This window comes from Stegodyphus dumicola, chromosome 4, assembly GCF_044657685.1.
Source record: "Stegodyphus dumicola isolate Sdum_Otavi_A_Nest chromosome 4, ASM4465768v1".
NCBI lineage: Eukaryota > Metazoa > Arthropoda > Arachnida > Araneae > Eresidae > Stegodyphus > Stegodyphus dumicola.
The window spans coordinates 168,693,462-168,717,149 of record NC_140771.1 but is presented as its reverse complement, the minus strand read 5'-3'; the positions used below and the strand labels follow the sequence as shown (position 1 = coordinate 168,717,149).

The window sequence follows — 23,688 nt, the reverse complement described above, 5'->3', positions numbered from 1 at the left end:
TGATATAATGTCAAAAAGCTCAATGCGTGCTTTGCAATTATAAGTTTTAGATTATTCAATACTCACACAGTTAATATTTTACAATATTATCTTAACGTTAATTTTATTATGAAATTTTCAAATTCTCAATTAACCGGCGTCTCTGGAATTTGGACTGAGGTCGGATAAATTATTGGCCAATTTATGAGAAGAATCATACAAAATAATATTTATAGCTGTAAATAAAATCTAGAACGCGTGTATATGCATTACATATAAGTATTTACTAAGAATTTATTTACCTTGTTAAAAATGACTTTTTAAATTTTAATTCTTGTTTTAAAGTAAAACTTTTCCACTTTTTCATAAAGATAAAGTTGAGGAAAACTGAATTATTTTACTGTTCTATATGTAAGTTTTATATGTATATTTATTATAACATCAGTAACTTCATTTACGAAGTTTTAGCAATGGGCTTTCTTAAAGACTATTTTCCGAGTATGTTGTTTTCTAAATTTTGTTTTGATTTGTTTTGCTTATCCGCCATTTGCTTACTGTAAGTTTTCTAGTTTCTTACGTGTCTAATTTAGAATTCCTTTGTTATGAAAGAATTCGGACAGTTTTAGATTCATTTCAATAAGAGCAACTGTTACCTGAAAGGCAATGAAACAGCCACTAGCTGAAGCATTAGTTTTCGAAACTGTAATTAACAGTGAACTTATTTTACTTTCTGGTAGAAATAGCGCATTGTCTCTAAATACAGTGCATACGACACATTTTACTAGAAATGGTAATGAAACTTTTATTCACGAAAAATGATCTTGACGAAAATTAGTCCCTAGCTGAAGCTGCATAAAGGGAGATCATTCGTATTCAAGAATTTAAAAAACATTATTCGAATTTGCTTAACTAATATGGTTATTTTAGAACCTTCTTTCAAAGAAAACTTTGCAAAAAAGTAATCAGTAAATTTATATGCTCAGATGAATAAGCATGTTGTCAAATTTTATCATAATTATTCTTAAATCTAAAATTTGTATATATATTTTACAGCTCCTCTCGTTCCTACTTTAGCCGCAAATCCTGTGGTAAAAATCATCTGTAAGTAGCATAAAACATACTTTCTTACTATCATAAGATCTGTTAAGTTTCTTAAAGTTTTGCATAAATGTCATTTGCACTATGAAGTATCCATTTTAATGTTGTATCGTGTAGTAACATAACTTCTGAAAGTGTTCAAGACATTTTATATTTTTATGTATTTTTAAAAGCTGTTTTGTGATGCATTTATTATTTACTTGTAGTTATGCGTTTAAAAATTACTGTATTCTTACTAAATTGGGGCAAAATTTTCTTTGTTGTTTTTTACTTTTATATGGCTTCTTAATTTTTAATTGTTCATTACTAACTTAATGTTTATATGTTTATTTACCTAGTTTTATTTTTTGTTATGCTATTTTTATTTTTATTCAGTCATCTAATTAATTAAGGTAAGTTTTCTGTAGTCAACAGAACAGAAGATATTGTTCTAATGTATTTTTGAAAATCAGCCTTATCTGTTTGACAATTAAAAAATCAAAATTTAAACCCATTGCACCCTTTTCATCTGAAAATGAAGAAACAGCTTAGAGAATTTCGACAAGCAATGTACTCGAAAATATATTGACAGATCTCCTAAGAATGTTTCTAAGGATAATCGGAAAATTTTGGCTTTATCTTGCAACAATATGGAACTTCAATTCTGAATCTTCCTGCAAAGTTTATTTCAAAAGCTCATAATATATAGCATTTACTGGGAAACCACTTAATTTTAGAAAACGAGATGGTCTAGACTTGATAACTGATTATAATCGCAATTTAGATGGCCTCTACCGGTTCTGGTTGCAGCTTATTCAGCCATCTTCACTGTTTTGGCTCAGCAAAAGAAAATCTAAACATAAGAATTCATATTTACTTTCATGAATTACTATCAACGTTATCTCATATTTAGCAATGTGGTCTTCAAGCACGCGAAACGCGCTCTCCATTTACCCTCTAAAACCTTCCTTTAACTAGTCTGTTCTTTCTACCTCATTTGAAAGCCGCGCCAGCTACAAATGTACATTCTGGTAGAAGAAAATGAAGTCAATAGGAAATAATATTAATATAAATTAACTAGTTAGAAAATTAAAACCTTATAACTGGTGTCTTATAAACGGAATCTTATAACCTTGGCCTTCTTTTGCTATATACCAAAATCTGTAAGTTTTTACATCTAATTTACTGACAAAGCTGAAGGGTAATTTTTTGCACGTATAATTTGTTATAGCATACGTTAGGATCTATATGAAGGGTAATTTTGAATACGTATGAAATCAACTAACAATAAAAGTTCACTGAAATGGTTAGTGTTAAACGTTTCTTAAAGTAAAAAATATAAATAAAAGATTCTTTCTTTGCAGCTTCTAAGACACAGTACGAAAAGAGAGTGACAATAAATGTATTAGGTAAGTTTTGTACATTTTTAGCAACCATTAAATTTCTATTCTTTCTTTTTTTATGCAATTTATTAAAATCTTTCGTTAATGTTTGAATTTTATTTGTACCACTCATATATCGTCATCGTAACATTAGTATGAAAGTTTCTTTGAACAATTTTTTGAGAAAGACTTTTTTTAAAAAGAAATGCCTATTTTACGCAAGCGCCTATTTTCCAAACACCCAGCGCAATATTCAGTGTTGAGAAGTTTATATTCCTAAATTTATTCTATATTTCTTGCTTACCGGATAAACTGAAAGCCTAAGAAGTCAGAAAGTTTAAGAAAGAAGTAATTAAGGACCCAATAATTAGAAAAATAAAGTTTACAACTCCAGCTGTGAAAAGACTGCTATGAGGCTTACTGATGACATCTACAGAAATGATTACGTTACTGTACAATTAATTAATTATTGAAATTTTATAATTACTTTAAGCTGTAAGTTATATGATACAAGTTACAGGGACATAGCGCTGAATCATACTTAGAGTTTTCAATTTCATTACCATATATATACTATATGTATTTCTCAACATCCATATAGCATATTATTTTCCTTATTTCCTCCTTACTTTCAGTGAAAGCATATATGGAATAAATTGCCGCAATAACTTATGCCAGCTTTATAAATACACTAAAATAAAAAATTATTCACACGTTTCCTCATATGCAAAATGTTTATTGGAGAAGTGCCGAATCATCAACTGCTAATGACTTACACTCGTATGATTCCTTCCTAGCTCCACCCAATATGTGTATTCATGGATTCTTAAAAGTCCTACAGACCGTCGCTCCTCTGCCTCAAGGATACACATCTCCGTCTGCTCTTCAGTTTTTTTCACTGTCTGCTTGTCCCTGCCCTCTCCTAGGAGCACGTAAGTATCAACTTCCATAGTCAAACAGCTAAATCAAAATGAAAAAAATGTATTTAAATATGCACTAAATATAATATTAAATATTTTCAGCGCCTGGGACAATATTGTTGATTTTTAGTGCAAAATTGCCGCCATTTCTTCCCAGTGGAGCTCTTCCTCTCTCACAGGATATATTTTTAGTTCCGCTTCCTCCTGGCACTCCACTAATATCATGTGCACCGCCTCCCATCCTTCCACCACCTCCATTTCTACCTCCATATGGGCCTCTTCCACCACCACCACCACCTCCTCCTCCTCCTCCTGTATATAGTCTTCCTCCTCCACCACCACCACCTCCTCCCCCACCACCTCCGCCTTTATATGGGCCTCCACCACCACCTCCACCCCCGCCACCTCCTCTGTATAAACCCCCGCCGCCTCCTCCCCCACCACCTCCGCCACTGCCTCTGTATAAACCTCCACCTCCGCCACCCCCTCCGCCACCCCCTCCGCCACCCCCTCCACCTCCCCCTCCACCACCGCCTCTGTATAAACTTCCGCCGCCTCCTCCACCGCCTCCTCCTCCACCGCCTCCTCCTCCACCGCCTCCCCCTCCACCGCCTCCCCCTCCACCGCCTCCTCCTTTATATGGGCCACCGCCACCGCCACCCCCTCCGCCTCCTCCTCCCCCACCACCTCCCCCACCACCTCCGCCTCTCTATAAACCTCTGCCGCCTCCTCCTCCTCCCCCACCACCTCCGCCTTTATATGGGCCTCCTCCACCTCCTCCACCGCCTCTGTATAAACCTCCACCACCCCCTCCACCTCCGCCACCCCCTCCACCTCCACCACCGCCCCTGTATAAACTTCCGCCTCCTCCTCCACCGCCTCCCCCTCCCCCTCCGCCTCTCTATAAACCTCTTCCCCCACCGCCTCCTCCTCCACCTCCTCCTTTATATGGGCCTCCGCCACCCCCTCCACCGCCTCCACCGCCTCCCCCTCCACCGCCTCCTCCTTTATATGGGCCACAACCACCCCCTCCACCTCCGCCTCTGTATAAACCTCCTCCCCCGCCGCCTCCTCCTCCACCTCCTCCTTTATATGGGCCTCCGCCACCCCCTCCACCTCCTCCACCACCGCCACCTCCTCCACCACCGCCTTCTCCTTTGTACGGTCCTCCGCCACCCCCTCCACCACCGCCTCCGCCTTTGTATGGTCCTCCGCCACCCCCTCCACCACCGCCTCTGTATAAACCCCCGCCACCTCCTCCACTACCTCCATATAAGCTACCCCCACCACCACCACCTCCCCCTCTGTACGGACCACCACCTATAGCACCTCCTCTTTACCTCCCACCGCCTCCACCTCCAGCCCCACCTCTACCGTATCCTTCTGCACCTGCTCCTCTACCGCCAGCTAGATTTCCGTACGCCGCTTCCGCACCTGCGGCTCCTATATACGGCTCCTGTTTGCAGCAAGAAATAACGTGCCCACAATGCATGTTGGGTTTACCGGAGAATTTCGAAAGTGTTTTCTGCATGTCTCCTTTTGGTAAGTTTTTTTCAATCAATTCATCCATACAGACTTACTGGAACATTGTAATAATTTGGCAGCGCATATTGTCCGTTATATCGCGAAACTTCCATATTAAATGGAAATTTTGAACGATATTCGATACCATCCTTTGGCCTAAATTAAAATACAAAAGATCTAAACATTTTTAAAAATATTAAACTTTTTTAACTATTTTTAAAAAACTTCACTATCGCTTTTAATATCGCGCTTTTAATATAGCATCGCTACCATTTTTTGAAAAGATATTTGCGGTTACATTAGGCTGAAATGAGCTTTGTTTTTTATTATTACAGCTCTTTAATTACAAGTGCTCCCAGTATCAGTTCTTTCTTTCTACTTTCCTGTGTTACACTATTTGTTAAGAAATCGCTTAAGAATTCATTACCGAATACTATCATTATTAAAGGATTTGAATTCTGTGATTGTTATTTTTACTTCTCACTTGACAACATTTCGTAATTAACAGAAAAAACTGTTTTGAACTTTTTACGTCTGGAAAACTTCTTCGTCAATACCTGGCAAGTTCATTCGTCGAAAGAGCCAAAGATCAGTAGTACAATGAACCGAAACCTTCGCTAACCTGCATGCTTAAAATACCGAAACGCTCGTCTCCGTCGATTACGCTTCTCATCCGTTTCCTCTCTTCCCTGTCCATTAATACACAAAGGGGTATGAAGATTTTAAAAGAAATCCTTTTTACTTCCTGACAAAGAAGCTTTTTGGGACGAGCTATCTGCAATAAGCGGATAAAACGCATTTGGGGAACCGCACCAAATACTGCGTATCTAAGCGGGAGGGAAGAAGACAACATCTCGGCTGTTTCGGGCGGTTGTGGTCGTTTGAATGAAAGGCTGTCGGGGGGTGTCCTTCAAAGTGATCCTTTGAAAATTTCATTTGAGAGCAAAATTCATTTTCAAGAACCATGTTTTTATTAATCGGTTTAAACTAGCTACTAATATTAAATAAAACCAGGTATCATAATAATAATAATAATTAAAAAATATTTTTACATTGAAATGAAAATATGACAAACGCGCATTTAATGTGAACAATGATCTTGCACTTCCTTGAAAAGTTTGGATAAGTCAGGTTTGTTTGTTGTTGTTTTTAATTTCAAGCAAGATTCAAGGTTCTCATCAGTAAGACTAATTATCAATTTACTTCTGATGAGGTTCATGTTTAATAAGGATTATTCGCTTGAATATGTAGAGCCATAGAGTGAAGTAACAGCAAATGCTAGCTTTTTTAACTGATTACGTAAGTCAGGAATACTATTCCAGGTGTTGAAAATTATAATACGTTCCTACTCCAGAACTTTTTAAACAGATTACTTTTGCTGAGAACTGAGATCCCCTTTAATTTTCTTTAATTTTTACATATTAACATTAAGTTCTTCAAATTTTGCGCTCCATAATTCTTAGTTTTTTTAACTCTAGTAATTGTATTTTAAAAATGTTAAAGGGAGAAAAATTCAATTCTGTTATGTCCACACTAAGAGGGGTTTATTTAGCAAAGACTAACAACGCTATGCTATTCCTGAATTTCTGAAACCTCTATAGAAAAACCTTCCCTCGTTTTTAAAATTTTTGGTTTGAAATAGTAAATGCCAACAACAGAATTATTTTCTTGGCGATATTTCAGAAGACTTGGAAATGAATTAATATTTCTCTTTTGAAATCTAGAGAAAAAGGAATAATTTGTTTTCGAACGAAATTACTATTTCCAACAAAAACAAAATTGCGTTTTCTTTCCCCTGTAGTTTACGATTAAAATTATTTAGATTAGATGAAACATGAAGAAATCAAACTTTTAGATTCACTCATCATCCGTTAGTTCATGATAGTCAACACACTTGTCAGGGAGAAGTACTTTAATGTCTATTATTAAGGAAGCGAAACCTTTTAAAACATTTCCTCTAGAAATCGAATGTACCTTATAATACAGCAGAAGATCTGCATATTCACTTTGTAGTTCATCTAAAAATTCTTTAAAGTGGCGACGATATAGAGCTTTAGCTATAATCATGTTGACAATCTTGATCACCAATTCCATAACATTGCAAAATTCTTCTGGAAACGTCTTCGCACAAATTGTCGCTTATTGAAGAATAATGTAATGTTCATCTTCAAGTCTTTGTGAAAAGTCACATACGTAGATCTAGTTACATTGATGATGGCGAAGAAGACTAGATCCCACATTCGGCGCCCGACTACACCTGGACCAATGGCCCTTTGATCAGCCCAATTTCTCTCTGGCCCCACCAACGTCGCAGACCCCACCGGCTCCAGTAAACATCACGGAAAGATTTGACTTCTTAGTGGATACAGTACTGGCCTCCATGAAACCCACAGTAACATTCGATGGGAGAACATTGTTTTTTTTTTGTTTTTTGTTTTTTTCTAATATTTTGGAACAGCCAGACAAACACTTTTTGCTGTTTCCTTTCACAGAAGTTTAAAGAATAACAATAGCTACAACCGCCCTACGACGACAGGCTTTAAACTGGTGTACAGAACCGGTATATTTTTACTAGGAGAACAGGCAGTGAGAGATATAGTTTTGAAATATTCAAAATCGCCCTTGTAAAAGCGTTCTCTGTTGTCAAGGACTGATTAAAGTTAAAAGCTGAATTATACAGCAAGTATCAAAATAAGGTTGAGAAGTTGACAGAATTTATTGTAAGAAAAATTCAAGTCATTAAGTTACTGTACGGGAAAGTCTTGATAACGAAATTATCCATATTATTTCGCCCCGACTATTTCCGCAAATCCAGGATTATATTAAATCAAGAAGCCCCAGCACTTTGGAACAGTTGTTTGAGCTGGCAGTTAAATCTGAAAGGCGGAGGGTGGTTGAAAGTACCCGTGCAATGGATTACGGTAAATCAACAAACGGGCAGTTCCGCAGGCCGAAAGCAGAAAATAAGAGATTTAAAAACGGGAAAAACTTTCAAGATAAAAAACAAAAGTTTTGACGATCACCAAAGTAGGCCGCAAGATTAAAAAACAAGGGACGGAAGAGAAGCAGTTAAATTAATGCGCGATGCTGACGGAAGGAGAGTGCAGATAACCCGCTCGTATTGAAATCTCTCTAAATTACGACTAAATATTGTGGTCATAAAAACTTGGACTTACCAGTCATTCAGATTTTACTAAATAATGTGACATCAGAGGTCCTGTTAGACATAGAGGCGCAAGCAAATTTTCTTTCTGAAAATATTTTTGAAAAACGTTTGAAGAACATCGACTATTTAGTGTGGAAAATACAAAAAGTTATTGCCGCACAAGAGAAACATTGCACGTGTATAGCCACTTTTAACGTTAATGTTAAAAACTAGTCCAAAAAGACTATATCATTTATTGTAAAATATCTCCGAGATCTCAGTAATTTATGGATTTCCTTAAAAGAGCCGGAGCGCAAATAAATTTTCATGACGAAACTCTCAAGCTACAGATGTAAGCCAAGCCCGAGGAAGCAGCGTAACCATCCGCCTTGGAACTAGGGCATATGTAACCTGAAGACAAGAAGATATTAGAAGAATTAGTAAGAAATGTTTCTGATTATTTTTATAAGCCGGGTTTAACACAAATAGTGCAACATGAAGAACAACTGTCCTTGCAAAGCAAAACCGTTTAGGTATTATAAAGAAGAGATAATTCAAAAACAGATAGGGGATATGTTAAAAAATGAAATAATTATTTCCATCAAATGTCCGTATGCTAGTCCGGTAGCGTTTTGTAGAAAAACTAATGATCTGCCTCCCACAAACTTTAAAGCTTGCCGATTTGCTATTGACTATAGGAAGCTAAATAATTTAACGAAATATTCCGTTTATCCCCTCCCTATAATCAAAGAAATTATAAGGAAAATAAAATGCACTAAATACATGACCACGTTAGATCTTATCTCGGGGTATTTTCAAATAGTTATGAAACCCGAGGGTGTTCAAAATCTGCATTTATAATAAAATCAGGCACTTAATGCCTTTCTCAGAATGCCTTTTGGCCTGTATGCAGCCCCAGCGACCTTTAAACGAACAATGGTTACTAGTTTAAGACCTCTCCTTGAAACGTCTACTTTTATTTCCCTGTACAATACAATAGTAACGAGTGAAAATATCGATGACCATACTAAAGATTTAAATAGAGATTTTACATTATTAAGAGAAGCAGATTTAAAAGTGAATGCGACTATTCTTAATAAATGTAAATTTGCGACAAACCTAAGCTACCTAACAAACCTAAGGTACCTAAGCTATAAAAACAAACCTAAGGTACCTAAGCTATAAAATTTCTCAAAGGGGCTTGCAAACTGAAGATTCTAAGAAAATTGCCATAGAAAACTACCTAGAATTAAACTAGAAACCAAAAATTAGTCTAATTTTTGAGCATGCGCTTTTACTATCGAACATTTGTAAAAGACGTTGCACAGATAGCCGAACAACTGATAAAATTAAAAAGAAAACAGCACGGTTCTTTTGGTCAGCTGATGCTAATATGGCGTATGAAAAGTTGAAAACTGTGTTAATAACAAACGCCAGCATTATAATTTCCTGAAGGGTACGAAAACCAGAAATACCAGTTGACGCTTCAGTCTATGCTGTAGGCGCCGTTTTGATGCAAAGTGGTCAGCCCGTCGCCTATTTTAGTAAACCTCCCAACCAAACACAGCCTAATTACAAAACCACATAGGCTGTACTTTAGCGGTGCAGAAGTTATTATATTAGATTATATGTTGACAAGGTAATTTGTAACTGTGTATTCTCATCATGCTCCTCTGGGTCGACTACATTCCGTAAAAATCTTTACCCCAAGATTAGTTAGATGAGCCTTAAAACTATAAGAATAAAACTTAATAACTAAGTACACGCCCAGAAAAGACAACGTTGTGACAGATAACTTATAACGAATATAATTAGATGAACAAGACAATGAGATAAAATGTTCTACGTAACGTCGGAAATGTTCGACTCTCGTAAAATTCTCATTGCCGAATTGCAAATTGATACAGAATTTACTTATATCTATGAATATTTAAAACATCCGGAAAATTTTGAACATCCCAATATAGTGGCCATTAGGAACAGTGCAGAAAATTATGAGATAATTGATAATCTCTTGTTTTATTCTAAAAGAACAAATGAGAGTAGTGAATTAAGACCAGTCATCGCAGTCAAGTTACAGCCCAGTATTTTGCAAGAACTGTATGATGTACCTATTGCAGCTCATCTTTATATCAGAAAACGGCGCAGAGAGTGTGCGAGGCGGTTTTTCTTTCGGAAATTCAAACAGTTGGTACGGAATATGTCAGGTCCAGCCATTACTCAGTTAGTTAACGGTGTAATTGATAGCCCGACCGGGTCTCTAAATAGCATAAGAATTTCTTTCCACATGAATTAATTGGAATAGATTTGTTTGACCCATACCTGCGTACTGAAAGTTATAAAAACAAATATTTGCTCGTCATTGTGGCTCATTTTTCGATGTGGGTAGAAATCGTTCCCTTTGAAAGATACTCAGCTAAAATTGAATCTGATTATTTTCTAGATAAATATATCGTAAAATATGGTGCACCACTTTTTTGGGTTGTCTCACACAACGAACCTCAGTTTATTAGCTAAATTTTCAAATAGCTATATGCAGGGCTTGATATTTGCCAAGATGATTCCTTATGAGCCACAATCGAATATTGCAAAGCACGTAAACAGGAATAAAGTTAAAATTATCGTAGCTATGTAAAATCTTCCTACCGACACTGGAATATATGCATCAACGAATTAGTTTTTGCTCTAAGAACAGCCAAACATGACACTGCCGGAAAAGCGCTACTAGAATTATTTTTGGGGAGAAAGATAATTACCTCCTTGAGCAAATTGATTTTCGTGAAAGAACGGAAGGCACAATTTAAATTAGCAGGTATTCAGAAACTGATTAATGAGGCGGTAGTAAATTTGGATATCCGGGAAGCAAAGCAGAAACTCTATTATGATAGGAAAAGAAAAGATTTCGCCTATACAGAAACCGGGGACAAAGTTCTTAGAATGAACCACGCAAGAAAAAGTGGCTTTAAATTCTGTTCAAAATTCTAACTGCTGTTCATTATACAAAGAATCTGTGGTACGGTGTGTTACTTAAAAGGTTATAAAGTGAAGAATATTACTGCGAACTTGGACCAAGTGAAAACATATTGCTGTCGCGCTGATATGCAAATGTTTAAGGATATTTTGCAGGAACCACTTCCTGTCAGAAAGGAAGCACCTGCGCCAAAGACTAGAGATGAATCTTCGGCGTTAATAATTGTGATTCCGGAAAAGTAAAGAAAAGAGGCCAGAGTGAGGGAAAGAGAAGTCAAAAGACGCAGGCATGAGAAGCCCAAAGGAAACACGATGAACAAACTGGGGTCAGTACGAAAGAGGAGTAAGTTTACAAGAAACAAAAGCAGAAAGGAATTACCTACGAGATACAGCGAAGGGTTACAGACAAACAAACCAGCCAAGGAATCAGCGCTGCGGATTGTAAGTGTCGAGAAAATAGGTTATCGACTGGACGACAGAGCATATTCTATAACGAAAGCGGCGGTTTGAAGAAGAATCTCTTCAGCACAAAGAACTGCATCGGAAACAGCGGAATCCTCCAACTTACCAGGCCAGCATTTCCGCACAGACCAGGGAACTGCAACGGCCAGAGCACAGAAGCTCCCAGGAGCTACAAGCAGGTCAACGCTAGAAAGTGGCATGGGGAAAATGAGCAAGGTACAAACAGAAAGATTCGATGGACAAGGAGGGCAGCGGCGCACCGCGTCGATGACTAAGGGTCCAACAGATTAGCAAATTTCCCTCCTGGAAACAGTTCGTCCAAAAGCGGATGTGTGATGTGTGTGTAAAAGTCAAAATCGTCATTTATACGTCTTTTAAATCTTTTAGTCTTTCAAATACTGTAATAGTCCCGTTAATATTCATGAAAATCTTTAAAAGATCCAAAAATGTTCGTAATAAAAATCACTACGAAACTTTATATAGTTCACAAATAAGAATTACTTGCCTATCAAAGTTCGTAATTCACAAGATCGTAATCATTATGTAGACGTGTAAATCCAATTATATAGTTCGCAAATAGAAATTCTGAGCCTATCAGGCTCATAAAGTAACAATATAAATTACATAATAACTATCATTAGACATGCAAGTCGAATAGAAAAAGTCTATCCTTTAACATCAAAATCAGAATAGTCTTTAGTTACTTGGCAGGCATGTCACATACGATTAATTCTAAAAGTCCATTGTACATCTATGTAACATAAATCATCTTAAATAATAATAGATAATAATTTATTTTTCCATTATGATATGACACTACCAAACAGTCAATGAGTTCACATCGGTGTCATAACTATCATTGTCAATGCCGTTTAAGTAATGACAATAAAATAATGATTACAGAAAGTCAAATAAATAAATACATGCAATCAAGAATAATAGAATTCGAACAGAATTGTTTAACAAATTAACTAAAGAATCTCAGCAAAATCAATCTCAAATTACAAATTAAATTACTTAATTGAGATAAATATTAGTATAATAATACATATATATAATACATACAAAATTATGAATTACACAGTAGAAAACACAGAACAAAACTAAGTCATAATTGCAAAATAATAATATCTTAACCTATTTTAGTTAAAGTGGTGTGGTGTATTTAATTATGGCAAAGCACACTAGGGCTATCTGCCTAAGGGAAGGGATGCCTTCGTGGAGGACTTTCTAAGGGAAACTGGCTCGTATACACTTTACACATGGGGAAAACCATGAAAACACCCATGCAGCCAGCCCGTTCGCGGGATTCGAACCTCGGACCGAACTACCAGTGTTCAGCGACTTTACCGCTCGGCCGCTGGTGGGCCTCTATTTTAGTTAAAGAGTTTCTTCATTGCATTTTCATTTCTGCTTCGCAAACCGGACATCGACGCGAACTACTTAGCATGCTCAATATTGTGTCCAGTGCCTGCTTCTAAATTATACCTTATGCAATTAATGCATGATGGTCTCTCTTTACAATCAGAAATGTGCTGTTGATGCGTCTGGGCACATTGTACACAGTGGTGCGCCGCCTTACAATTTCATATATGATGTCCAAAGGCTTGGCAACCAAACCATCTCATTATTCGAACATATTTTCTAAACGGACAGGAAGAGAAACCAATAAAAATTCTACCCCGGAACCCCAAGTTCATTAGAAACTGTTTATCAATCTTCTTTTTTAGAAGTCGGAAAGATAAACATTTAACTAGATCTAGTTACACTGAATGATAACGAAGAAGACTAGATATCACACAGCTATTGATAAAGCTGAAATTAAATTAAGATTTACGATTTGGCGTTTGGTTACATTCGAAGACATTTTGACTGTACTACCTGTTACTGTTTTATAAAACAGCGGTAACTCATTAATTTTTTAAGAATTTCTACTTGCTCTCAATCCTAGAATAGCTCTTCAGACGTACATAAAACAACGTCTAATGTATCCAACGTCTGTGTTTTGTTTGCCTCTCTTAGCGATCTCTTGACTAACTATACTGCTTGCAGTATTAACATGCACTATCGGTGCATGTTTCTTTTTTTTTTTTTTTTAAGTATCTCTTCAAATGTGGTTATGCGCCAGTTTGTCTTCACAAATAAAAGAGATCGTAAAGTTATTTGAGTTTCTTATAAACGTTTCGGCCCATTCAGCTTTAAATTCAAGTTTTTCTTTGCTCCTTCTTAGCCGTAGCATATAGATGGCATCTAAAAATATGTTTCATTTTATAACAGTAAAATGAAGTTATAGTTCGCTTTTTATCGAAAAATGCCTATATAATCTGCAGCTGGTTAGTTAAGTACTTTAATGCGCCGAGTAGGTACTCTCTTCGCTCAAGTGCGATGTTTCGTGATGCCAGTCATTCACCACTAGACACACTGATGGACAAGCTCTGTCGTTCCACTCGTGCATTAGTCGCGTCTGCCTCCTCCTGCGCTACGTCAACTTGGCCGACATTCCTCTTGCCCGCACATAGTTAAAACTGGCAGTGCCGCACTTAAGTGGCACTGCCAGTATTTTTAGTTTTAACTATGTGCGGGCAAGAGGAATGTAAAAACAAGTGGCTAAACTAGCCGTATGCTGCTTGCGAACCGTGGTTTGACAACCACTGGTATATATCATTATTTATATTCTTTTTTGCAATTTTATACAATATATCAAATTTTAGAAAAGCCCATATTCCTGTTATAACCCATTACTGCTTATAAAATGGTATAAATTATGTAGGTAATACGTATGACTCATCTTTAAAACTTGACAAAAGTAAATCTAAATCAATTATTTTTGTGTTCTAAGTTCAATGAATTTATATTTAGATAGTATGTAAGCTTACAATATCAAAGTCATTATTGCACATAACTAGTTTAAGTTTAAAAAATTAATAATACAAGTAGCATTTGCAAAATATTTTTTCTTTTAATAAAGATAGACCCTTGTTGCTCGACATCCTCGAATCAAAATTTCTGTAGAACTAAGGTTAATTTAAAGTTTGAATTTTTAGCTGATTCTTCTTGTAAATACTAAATTCAGTACATTTTTCTTTTCTTTTAAATCAGCACATTGAATATCTAAAATGTTTATTTTTCTCTCATTAAAAATCACCTTTAAATACGAAGAAAAATTGAAAAATGAAGCAGAAATTTCTTTTTGCAAAAGTTTTAATAAATACACTCACGTTTGTGAAAATTGCAACACCATGAAGGATTTACGCGAGTGAGCTGAAATTTTCAGGAAATGCAAAGTAGCGCATGATATGCAAATGATTAGAATTGCAAATCCGTAGCGCATGCGTATACTGAGCAGCGCCCTCTGAACGGCGGATGGATCCGAATAAATAGACGGCTGTAGCGAGGCGTGTATGGTTATCGGTGGTTGTCTGCTAGTGGTAAACGTTAACTCAATCTGTACTTATGCCTCGTCGACGAAAGAGAGCAAGATTTGAACAACTTACAGAGTTTGAACGAGGGAGAATCATCGGCCTTCGTGAAGCTGGATTGTCGTATCGTGCAGTAGCCTCTCGTGTGCAGCGTAACAGCAGCACAGTGAAGCGCGTTTGGAAGCAGTGGACGGACGAGTGTCGGACAACTCGGAAATCCGGGAGTGGACCCCGAAATGTGACGTCAGCTCGCGATGATAGACACCTGGTCCGCATGGCGCGGACGGACCGTACAGCTTCCTCTAGACAATTGGCAGCACTGTGGTCAATAGCTACAGGTGTTTCATTGTGTGCTTCATCAATTCGTAGACGTCTGCTGCAGTGTGGACTGCGCGCACGGACTCCTTTATACAGGATCCCCCTAACGCACGACCATCGCCGCCTGCGGCTACAATGGGCCAATCAGCATAGAGACTGGCGTGCTGATTGGCAGCATGTCGTGTTTTCTGACGAATCCAGCTTTAATTTGTGGTACCATGATGGCCGCATTCGTGTCAGACCCTATGCCGGTGAACGCCACCTTCCGGAGTGCATTATCGAACGCCACAGTGGACGAACACCCGGAGTTATGGTCTGGGGCGCCATAGCATATCGTAGACGATCTCAATTACTACGAATTGTGGGCAATCTGAACAGCAACCGGTATATCCGTGAAGTTCTACAGCCCTAAGCTGTTCCCTTCCTTCAAAGCTTGCCAGGCGCTGTATTTCAACAGGACAATGCCCGCCCTCATACTGCTCGGATTGTTAAATCCTTCTTTGCAGCGCAGCAGGTACAGCTTCTTCCTTGGCCTGCGTGTTCCCCGGATATGTCGCCAATTGAACATGTGTGGGATGTCATTGGTCGGCGTCTTGCTCGTGATCCTCGTCCTGTTGCGTCTGCAGACGAACTTTGGGTACGCGTACAAACGATATGGAATGCTCTTCCTCAGTCAGACATTCAAACTTTGTTTGACTCCATGCCACGTCGTGTAGCAGCACTTATTGCGGCGCGTGGTGGCCACACAAAATACTGATTCTGATCTCTTGTTCTTGTTTGTTTGCTTTGAACATTTAATCATTTATTTGTACCACTACCACTCAACTGTGTATTAAATTGCATTCAATTATGACGATTCCTTCTTGGTGTTGCAATTTTCACAAACGTGAGTGTACATAAGACAAAACTATGCTTCTTAGCTATATTCAGGTACAAGGCCTGAGATGTTAAAAACATTACTTCCATCGTGGCACTTATTCTAACGTACCTTGTTCAAAAAACATTATTTTTTTATCATATAGACACCTGCGGTTAATCGGAGAAATTTCTTGCCTCGATTGAGTCCTTCCCATGAATCTTTCCAGGATCGCAGATAAATAAAAGACTACACTGTTTGTTGCTTTGAATTAATTCAGAGGAGTTATTTTTGAATTCTACAATTGAGAAGAAACTGAATTTCAGTCAAAAGTTTCAACGTAGAAAACTAACTACAAATTATTTCTCCTCAGTACCGGAAAACGTTTCTGCATTTATCTCTGTGCATCTTTCTGTCATGCATTAGTGAAAAGCTATCATTAATAATTATGTATGAGTATGAACTATCGTACTGTGTGCCCAAAGGTCACGTGTCATCGTTACCTTACATGTGCACACATTAGCAGAATTGAATTATCCATCAAGCTACAAGGTTCACTACCGTAAACTGTGTCCCAAAACTTTGATAGAGTAAAGCGACTTATCCCTATGTCTAAAAATACAACAGAGACTTGAAAAGGATGTAAATGACCCTTTATTGTCAGCTAAAATAGATGAAAAGAAGATACACCTGGTGCTCTCAAATCCGCCAGCATTTATGGCAAGAACTCAAAGTAGGAATTCGAGGGTAGCCAAAGGCTACATGGAGTAATTGATCGCAAAGTTGTTCCGATTTCCCCGACCTAACATTAAATAATAGTAAGTATAACACAAAGATGAAGACTAGAACTCTTAAAGCAGCAACCTAGTAGCGTGACTTTCAAGAGGTGGAACTCGCTGTGTCTTAACAAACACTAAACCTCACTTATATACGTGCGAGTTAATTTGCATTTTGGCTGAAAAACGGAAAAAAAGAAGTGACAGTAAAGATTCCAAACATAAAATAACTGGTTAAACAAATTAACTAAACCTCGCAAAGCAAAATAAACATGTGGTCAGAGTATCAAGGGGAGGGGTCACCACAAATAGGTGCTTAGGGATCAAGGAAAAGAAGACGCCAAAAATTTTCCAGTTTCGCTTTTACTTGGTAAGTGCAGTGCAGTTGAACCAAGACTGAGAAAGACGAAAGGAGAAACAGGAGTTAATATAAGAAGGGCCACACAAATCTTTTAAGGACTAACTACCTCTAAAAATTTTAATCCGACTCATGAGCTTAGTCACTGTGTTTTTTACTAATCATACGCCGTAGTGAAGTCCATTTAGTACAGAACATAATAGTTCCAAAGCCTGCTTGCTCCCCTTAAGCTATGCTAAGTTCTTGAATCTTTCTCACCTTAACTTTGACAAGTTCAGGGAACATAGTTTCAGTTTATAGTGAGGTAGTCAAGTCCGTTGACAGGAACTTAAACAGGCTAATAAGCGCTCCCAATGGAATAGATTTCTTTTCTGCAGTAAAAAGAAAAAATTGTTGCAGAAGACATTAACAAACATGAATTTTGGAGCGGTAGCGCTGTGATATATTTTACGCTAGACTTACATATAGGTGAATTGTTAGCAGAATTTAATATTTTGTATAATGAAACTCGGAAATGGGATCAAGGATTCGCCAAAAATGTATAAAATTGGCGAGATAAATCTGACTATCCGTTCAGCACTTCTATCATTTCTATCATCCTGTCTTTTTTAACTGTTCAAGAAGCAGCCAGTTTTTTGTTTTCGGCTTTCGCCTCTTAACTGTGGCGAAAGCCGAAATTCTTAAAGCCAGAAATGGAAATCATTTTATTATGGAGGTAACTAATAGGCGGCCACTGTTACCTCCTACGAGGGGACAGACAATTTACATCCACGCCTTCTGCGGGATTCGAACCCGGCCGCTTCAGTATCGCAGTCGATTTCCCTAACCACTATATCGTCTGACGTCACCGGTCTAAAAAATTAAACTGATGTTATGTTTGAAAAGACGGAATTAGGAGTTTTACGTAAGTGTCTTTTGAACATTATTAATTCATTTTAAATGCTTCTGAGATTCTTCTACTATTTCTTTCAGAGCTAAGAATACTCCCAACTATTTCTTTCAGAGCTAAGAATACTCACTACTATTTCTTTCAGAGCTAAGAATACTCCTTTTTTTTCTTAAATAAGGAATTTATGCTTATAAAGTTATAAGCTTTTCTTATAAGCTTTTGTGACGTTTATTAACTGTGCAGGGGGATTTACTCAATACCTAAGTAGTGTGCATACAGCTTAAATGCTCGAAAATCAATAGCAAATGCTTCAGTGTGGGTGAAGAAGTCCAAATGATCGTCCATAAATAGCTAACTACTTGCTTAAATAGATTAAGGATGAAAAATGTATACTATAAAATTGCTACCACATTGAATGAGATATTTCGAGAGTGTGTTTCTGAACGTGAGAAAAGAACTATGATGTGTAGTTTCCTTTTTTTTTTTTTTTTTTTTTTTTTTTCTACCTATATTTAAACTTGAGAAAATATTACTCATTGTTATTCGATCATCTCTCGTAAACAACGTTTGATGTTGGTTTATTTCGCATAGTTCAGTTATATATTTCTCAACCTTCTTTTGAGAAACGCATTGTGTTAAAAATATTGCTTTAAAAGTTAATGTTAAAAAAAATACCATTAATGTTTTAAAGTAGTTGACATCCATTTTCTGAGCATTTTTATAATACGATTTAGCATCAATAAGTTACGTAAAGAAAATATTCATAGAACTTTATTTTATCTTGTAGCAATGCTGGTGGCTATAGGATTAGACAAAGATTCCCCTCCGAGCGATGCCAAAAGTAAGTATTTCTCACAGCCCTTTCTCACTTTAACTCCTTGCTAACGATTTTTCAATTTCCGTGCACAAATTATCCATTTTTGATTATTATGTGTTTTTAATTAGTGCAACAAGAGATAAAAAATTCTAGAAACATTTTTCCAAAATTTTTGTATTTTTAAATATTTTTATAATGCAAAATAAATGATAAATAATTTCCTCGGTTTAACTTGTTAGTGTGTTTTTGTTAAAAATGAACGCAAAAAATAACTTTGAAACAATTTTAAATTTTGATAATCATAACTTGGACATTTATCTGTAGAGTGAAAATGTGAAATAAATGATTAAAAAGAAACAAAATATGAAGACTACACATACAGTTTATTTCAAATTAGAAGCAGTATGGGTATGCTTTGAAGCACGGTACTACACAAAAAAGCACGTTATAGTCTGGTCAAAAATAACGTGCTTCTGCAAGATTTTTAAACAAAATCCGAAAAGAACGAATTTACAAGCGTATTTTCCACCAAATTGCATAACAGGCTGAATTTTTACTAACCTAACGCGCTTGACAGAGATAAAAGTAACCTCATACCCGGGTGGATGGGTGCCCGGATGCTGAGTCGAAAGAGGCGTGGCATCAGTGGAGTAGTGAGCATAACTGGCGCCCGGGACAAAATATCTTTTGGGCGCTTCCTCCTCCAAAAAAAGCACAGTGATATGATAAAAATCTTGTTTGGAGACCATTTGGCGTCCCTCTGCCCGGGGCATCATATATCCCTTGCCCCCTTCGCTACGCCACTGCGTAGCATAAAACTATTTTCATAACAAAAGGGTTACTAGGTTACTAGAGTAGCCGCCAAACACATGCGAGTTTATGTGGAATAAATAAAAAAAAAGTTTGTCATGTACCATGAACCACGAGTTCACTAGTGATATTTATTGTCGCCAAATTTTCGACGACCGAGTTAATACGGAATAATTAGGCAAGCGGTTTTAAATGCAGAGTAAAGATGTAAAGACTGCTTAACATTAAGAATTATCTCTAAATGACGATTTTCTTCTTCCCCCTTTTTTTAACGTTCTGAATATAATTTTTCTTTTTTCCGTTTCAGTCTTAAAAGTTCTTCCCTTCGTAGCCAAGAAGGCATCTCTTTTAGAGGTAGTCTGTAAGTATTCCTTTTCCTATTTATGCTTTTTATTTAACAACTCAAACATCATTGTGTGTCAAGATTGAGAACTACCAAAATTATGAATCCCATTTTCATAAGTTACAATTTGTTAGCGATTTTTGCTGTTACAGATTACTACTTAGAGACAGCGTTAAATGTTCTCAAGTGAATATAGCCACTATTCCAACCTTACCTCCCGCGCAGATAAGAACTTGCTCAGTCTGGCAGTCACGAGAATGATTAACGAAAAATAGTAGCCTTAGAGTGTGGAATAACACATTGTGATCAAAATTCTCGATCGATGAAACGTCCAGTCATCTGAAATATGGTAGACTTCAAGCACGATGTGGGAAAATGTGTTTTTCTAGGCACTATGCCTCTGAGTGATGCAAGTGCTTCATTGAGGGACGAAAAGCGTGTGAAAAACTTTCTCTCGTCCATTCATCCATCCGTGGACCTCCATAAATATTGATCGTATGAATGCGGTTACTCGTGAGATTAGGCGCATCACTATCAAAGAACTTGCGACTATGCTTTCAATCAATGTTGGTAGTGTAAAAACCACTGTGAAAAAACATGCACTATGGCGGGTGGACAGACGAGAACAAAGAGTGATACGCATACAAATCACCAGTTCTTTTCTACGGTGGTTTAAGGATAAAGAGGATGTATTTTGGTAGTTCATAGAGATAACAATGAAACTGCAGTGCCGAATACCAGGCTTAAATTTATCCTGGAAGGCCTGCAGTTTGTGGATAACGGAGCCATCATCGTTAGTGTACAGAAATGTATTCATAGCCAACTGAAAATCTATTATAAAGGCATAAAAACGTTGGAAAAAATGTACAGATTTTAGAGGGGAGTACGTTGAAGGGTGACATATTCAACTGTTTCATTCGTAATAAAGGTTTTGGTTTAAAAAAATCAGTCCCGTTCATATTGAACCACATTACGCTAATAGTTAATTTTCGGCTGTTGTATTTTTTAATTCTCTTATTTTTCATTACGAAAAATTTCGTACCAATAGGCAAGTCAAGATTTTCGACTTCTCAATGCATTTTCAAAACATTTCACAATATTTACTACACGAAATTGTGACTGAACATTTGCACTAAAAATTACCACCTCTTTCTTTAAGAAAAATGATGTGCACCGTGTGCTATGACTGTCACAAGATTTTGTTAATGACTGGATGAAAGGAAGGACAACAATCAACGCTATAGCTTGTGGTGAGATATTGAAGAAGTTACAGTTATTTCAACCAAAGACTGTTGCGGTTATTTTAACAGACCTTTTCGCTTAGTTTAACGAAACCTTTATTTTAACTGAAGATTACCATTTAATTAGATGGTGCGTTTCTTCATTATGCTACATAAATACGAATTTGTTTCGTTAGTACATTTTTATAACAGGATCATTAAGCACTAAAATTGTTTATAGAAGTTAATCAAGAAGAAATAGCCTTTAGTTTACATTTTTTAATGAACACTAAGGAATATCGAATTGATATCTATTAAATTAAAATTTGATAATAGTGTAGAGACATCAGGTGATTTTTTTTTTTTTTTTGCGAAGAATTAGCGAGAGATGAAGAATTAGCAATCGCCTTCGCCGGGAATCGAACCACGGACCTCTAGATACCGGCCCAGCGTGCAGAACCACTACACCACGAAGGCACGCTAGGAAGGCGGGAGCAATACCTTATAATAGAAAATTGCTGCGCAGTACAATTCAAAATATTTCATAAAGTAAGTAAAAAAAATTTAGATTTTTGTTACTGTAGATTCAAAACTTTTTTACTGTCGTAAATGATTTATTGTCTCTGTTTGCCATAAAAGATTATCGAATGCTATTTACAAGACTATATTTTTAAACTAAAAAATTCTTAGTGAATATCTATTTTTCTCCTTTCAGCTTCTTCCGAAGGACATTCATACTACATTGAGGGTATGTATTTACCGATATTTCTGCTTCCTTATTTTGTCATTTTTAATACTTAACTTTAATACTTAATTTAATTTTTAATACTCAATAATTATTCATTTTTAATACATATTTTATTAATACTTAATTTTTTAAGTAAACTATAACCGTCTTGAAGTCCGACAGGTTTATTTTCACTTCTATATTTCGTTTAGTTAAAATCTTAGCATGCACATTTTCATTCAAAGTTAGGAAGAATTAAGCAATTCGCTTTTCTTAAAAATGCTAAATAAAAAATGGTGATCTTTTAAGTTTTTGTTCGCACAGCGTATTTAATTCAAAAAGAAAATTTTAGAAAATTCTGAAGACCTCATGCATGCATACAGAAAAATGTACTATGTCTTAAACTAATTTTTAGAATAATTAAAATGAGTTAATAAAGAAACTTTTCATGTCTGTTAAAAAATAGTCCTGTTACAGTATAATTCGTTTTTAGGAAATTAATTAATTGAGAATATTTTGTGTTCCCTACATAGTATGAGTTATATTAGAAATTTTATTCATGTGGATACGTAAGATAGAAAAGAGGTAAAGTGATGTGTGTCATTTTATCTCTTTTTAAAAACAATCAAAACTCGATCTAAGAGCTATCAATGGACTACTTAAAATTATAAAATCAAGCAGTGGTTTAATTCAATTTTAAACATGACATACTTTATAAAATTTTAAAATATTTTGCTATAATTACTAATTATTTAGCTTTTTTATGTCTTCATTCACGCAGCAAAAATATTTCTTCCGTTATTATTTATTTTCCTGTAGATAGTCCAAGCGACTTTAGTATAAACAAACTCATCTATCACCATGCTTTGCGTGCAAAAAATAAAATTCACACTTTTTGAAAACCTTTCAATAGAGATAACTTATCCCATTATGATTGATCATTATATTGAGATACAAAAGCTTTTAATAAAACATCGCACGAGATCGACTCCGAGATTTTTAAGAGCGATACCGTCACGTCTCTTGAAAACTATGTACACAGAATAGAAATAATGAAAGAAACTTCTAACAAATCAAAATCGTATTTCATAAATTCTCTGTTGGTATATAATGGAATTCTTAAACCCATAATGTTTTGACAAAAAGAGGCCGAAAGAAGATGCAAAAAAAGTTTTCTCTCGAACTGAATTGGGAAAATGGCTGCAAGTATAGGCTACTGCTATGGTGCCAGATCTCCAACCTCTGAACAATTAGTTGGTTATATGAAATCCTTAATAACTCTCGATGAAGCGCCGACTACCAGAAAATTCCCATTCAAAGTAATAGCTTTAAGAAAATAAAAAGTAATCATAATCCAATTTTATATCACCCTTAAAAAGTGCTTAATAGTATTTTCTTTCAAGAAATAATCTGAAATTTTGTTTTTTTTTAGTGACGCCTTCTGAGGCCGCTTCTCGAAAAGAAGCTCCAAGTAAGTTTTTTTAATTTTTTTTTCTGTAAACGCTTACAAATACGTTAGTAGAGTTACTCTTGCGTAAGAAATCTAACGCTAATAACAGTTCTTCCAAATTCTTGTAATATAATTACAAATTTTATCTCTGTGATTATTTTATACATCATTTAGTTTCGTTATCTCAGTAGTTAAACAACGATAAAAATTAATTTATAAGCAGATAATCTTGTATGTTTGACCAAA

General features: G+C 36.2%; 1 protein-coding gene across 5 annotated transcripts in view; it reads left to right on the top strand.

Moving 5' to 3' along the window:
• The window catches only part of LOC118197130 (uncharacterized), a 135,818-nt gene that overhangs the window by 44,917 nt on the left and 67,213 nt on the right, over positions 1-23,688 (top strand). For all 5 annotated transcript variants that reach the window (XM_085815753.1, XM_085815752.1, XM_085815751.1 and 2 more), the window contains exons 11-18: positions 1,033-1,080; positions 2,421-2,465; positions 3,236-3,370; positions 3,461-4,900; positions 18,863-18,916; positions 20,010-20,063; positions 21,981-22,013; positions 23,425-23,463. In XM_085815753.1, the coding sequence (XP_085671879.1) occupies positions 1,033-1,080; positions 2,421-2,465; positions 3,236-3,370; positions 3,461-4,900; positions 18,863-18,916; positions 20,010-20,063; positions 21,981-22,013; positions 23,425-23,463 (1,848 nt within the window). The remainder of the gene's footprint in view (positions 1-1,032; positions 1,081-2,420; positions 2,466-3,235; positions 3,371-3,460; positions 4,901-18,862; positions 18,917-20,009; positions 20,064-21,980; positions 22,014-23,424; positions 23,464-23,688) is intronic.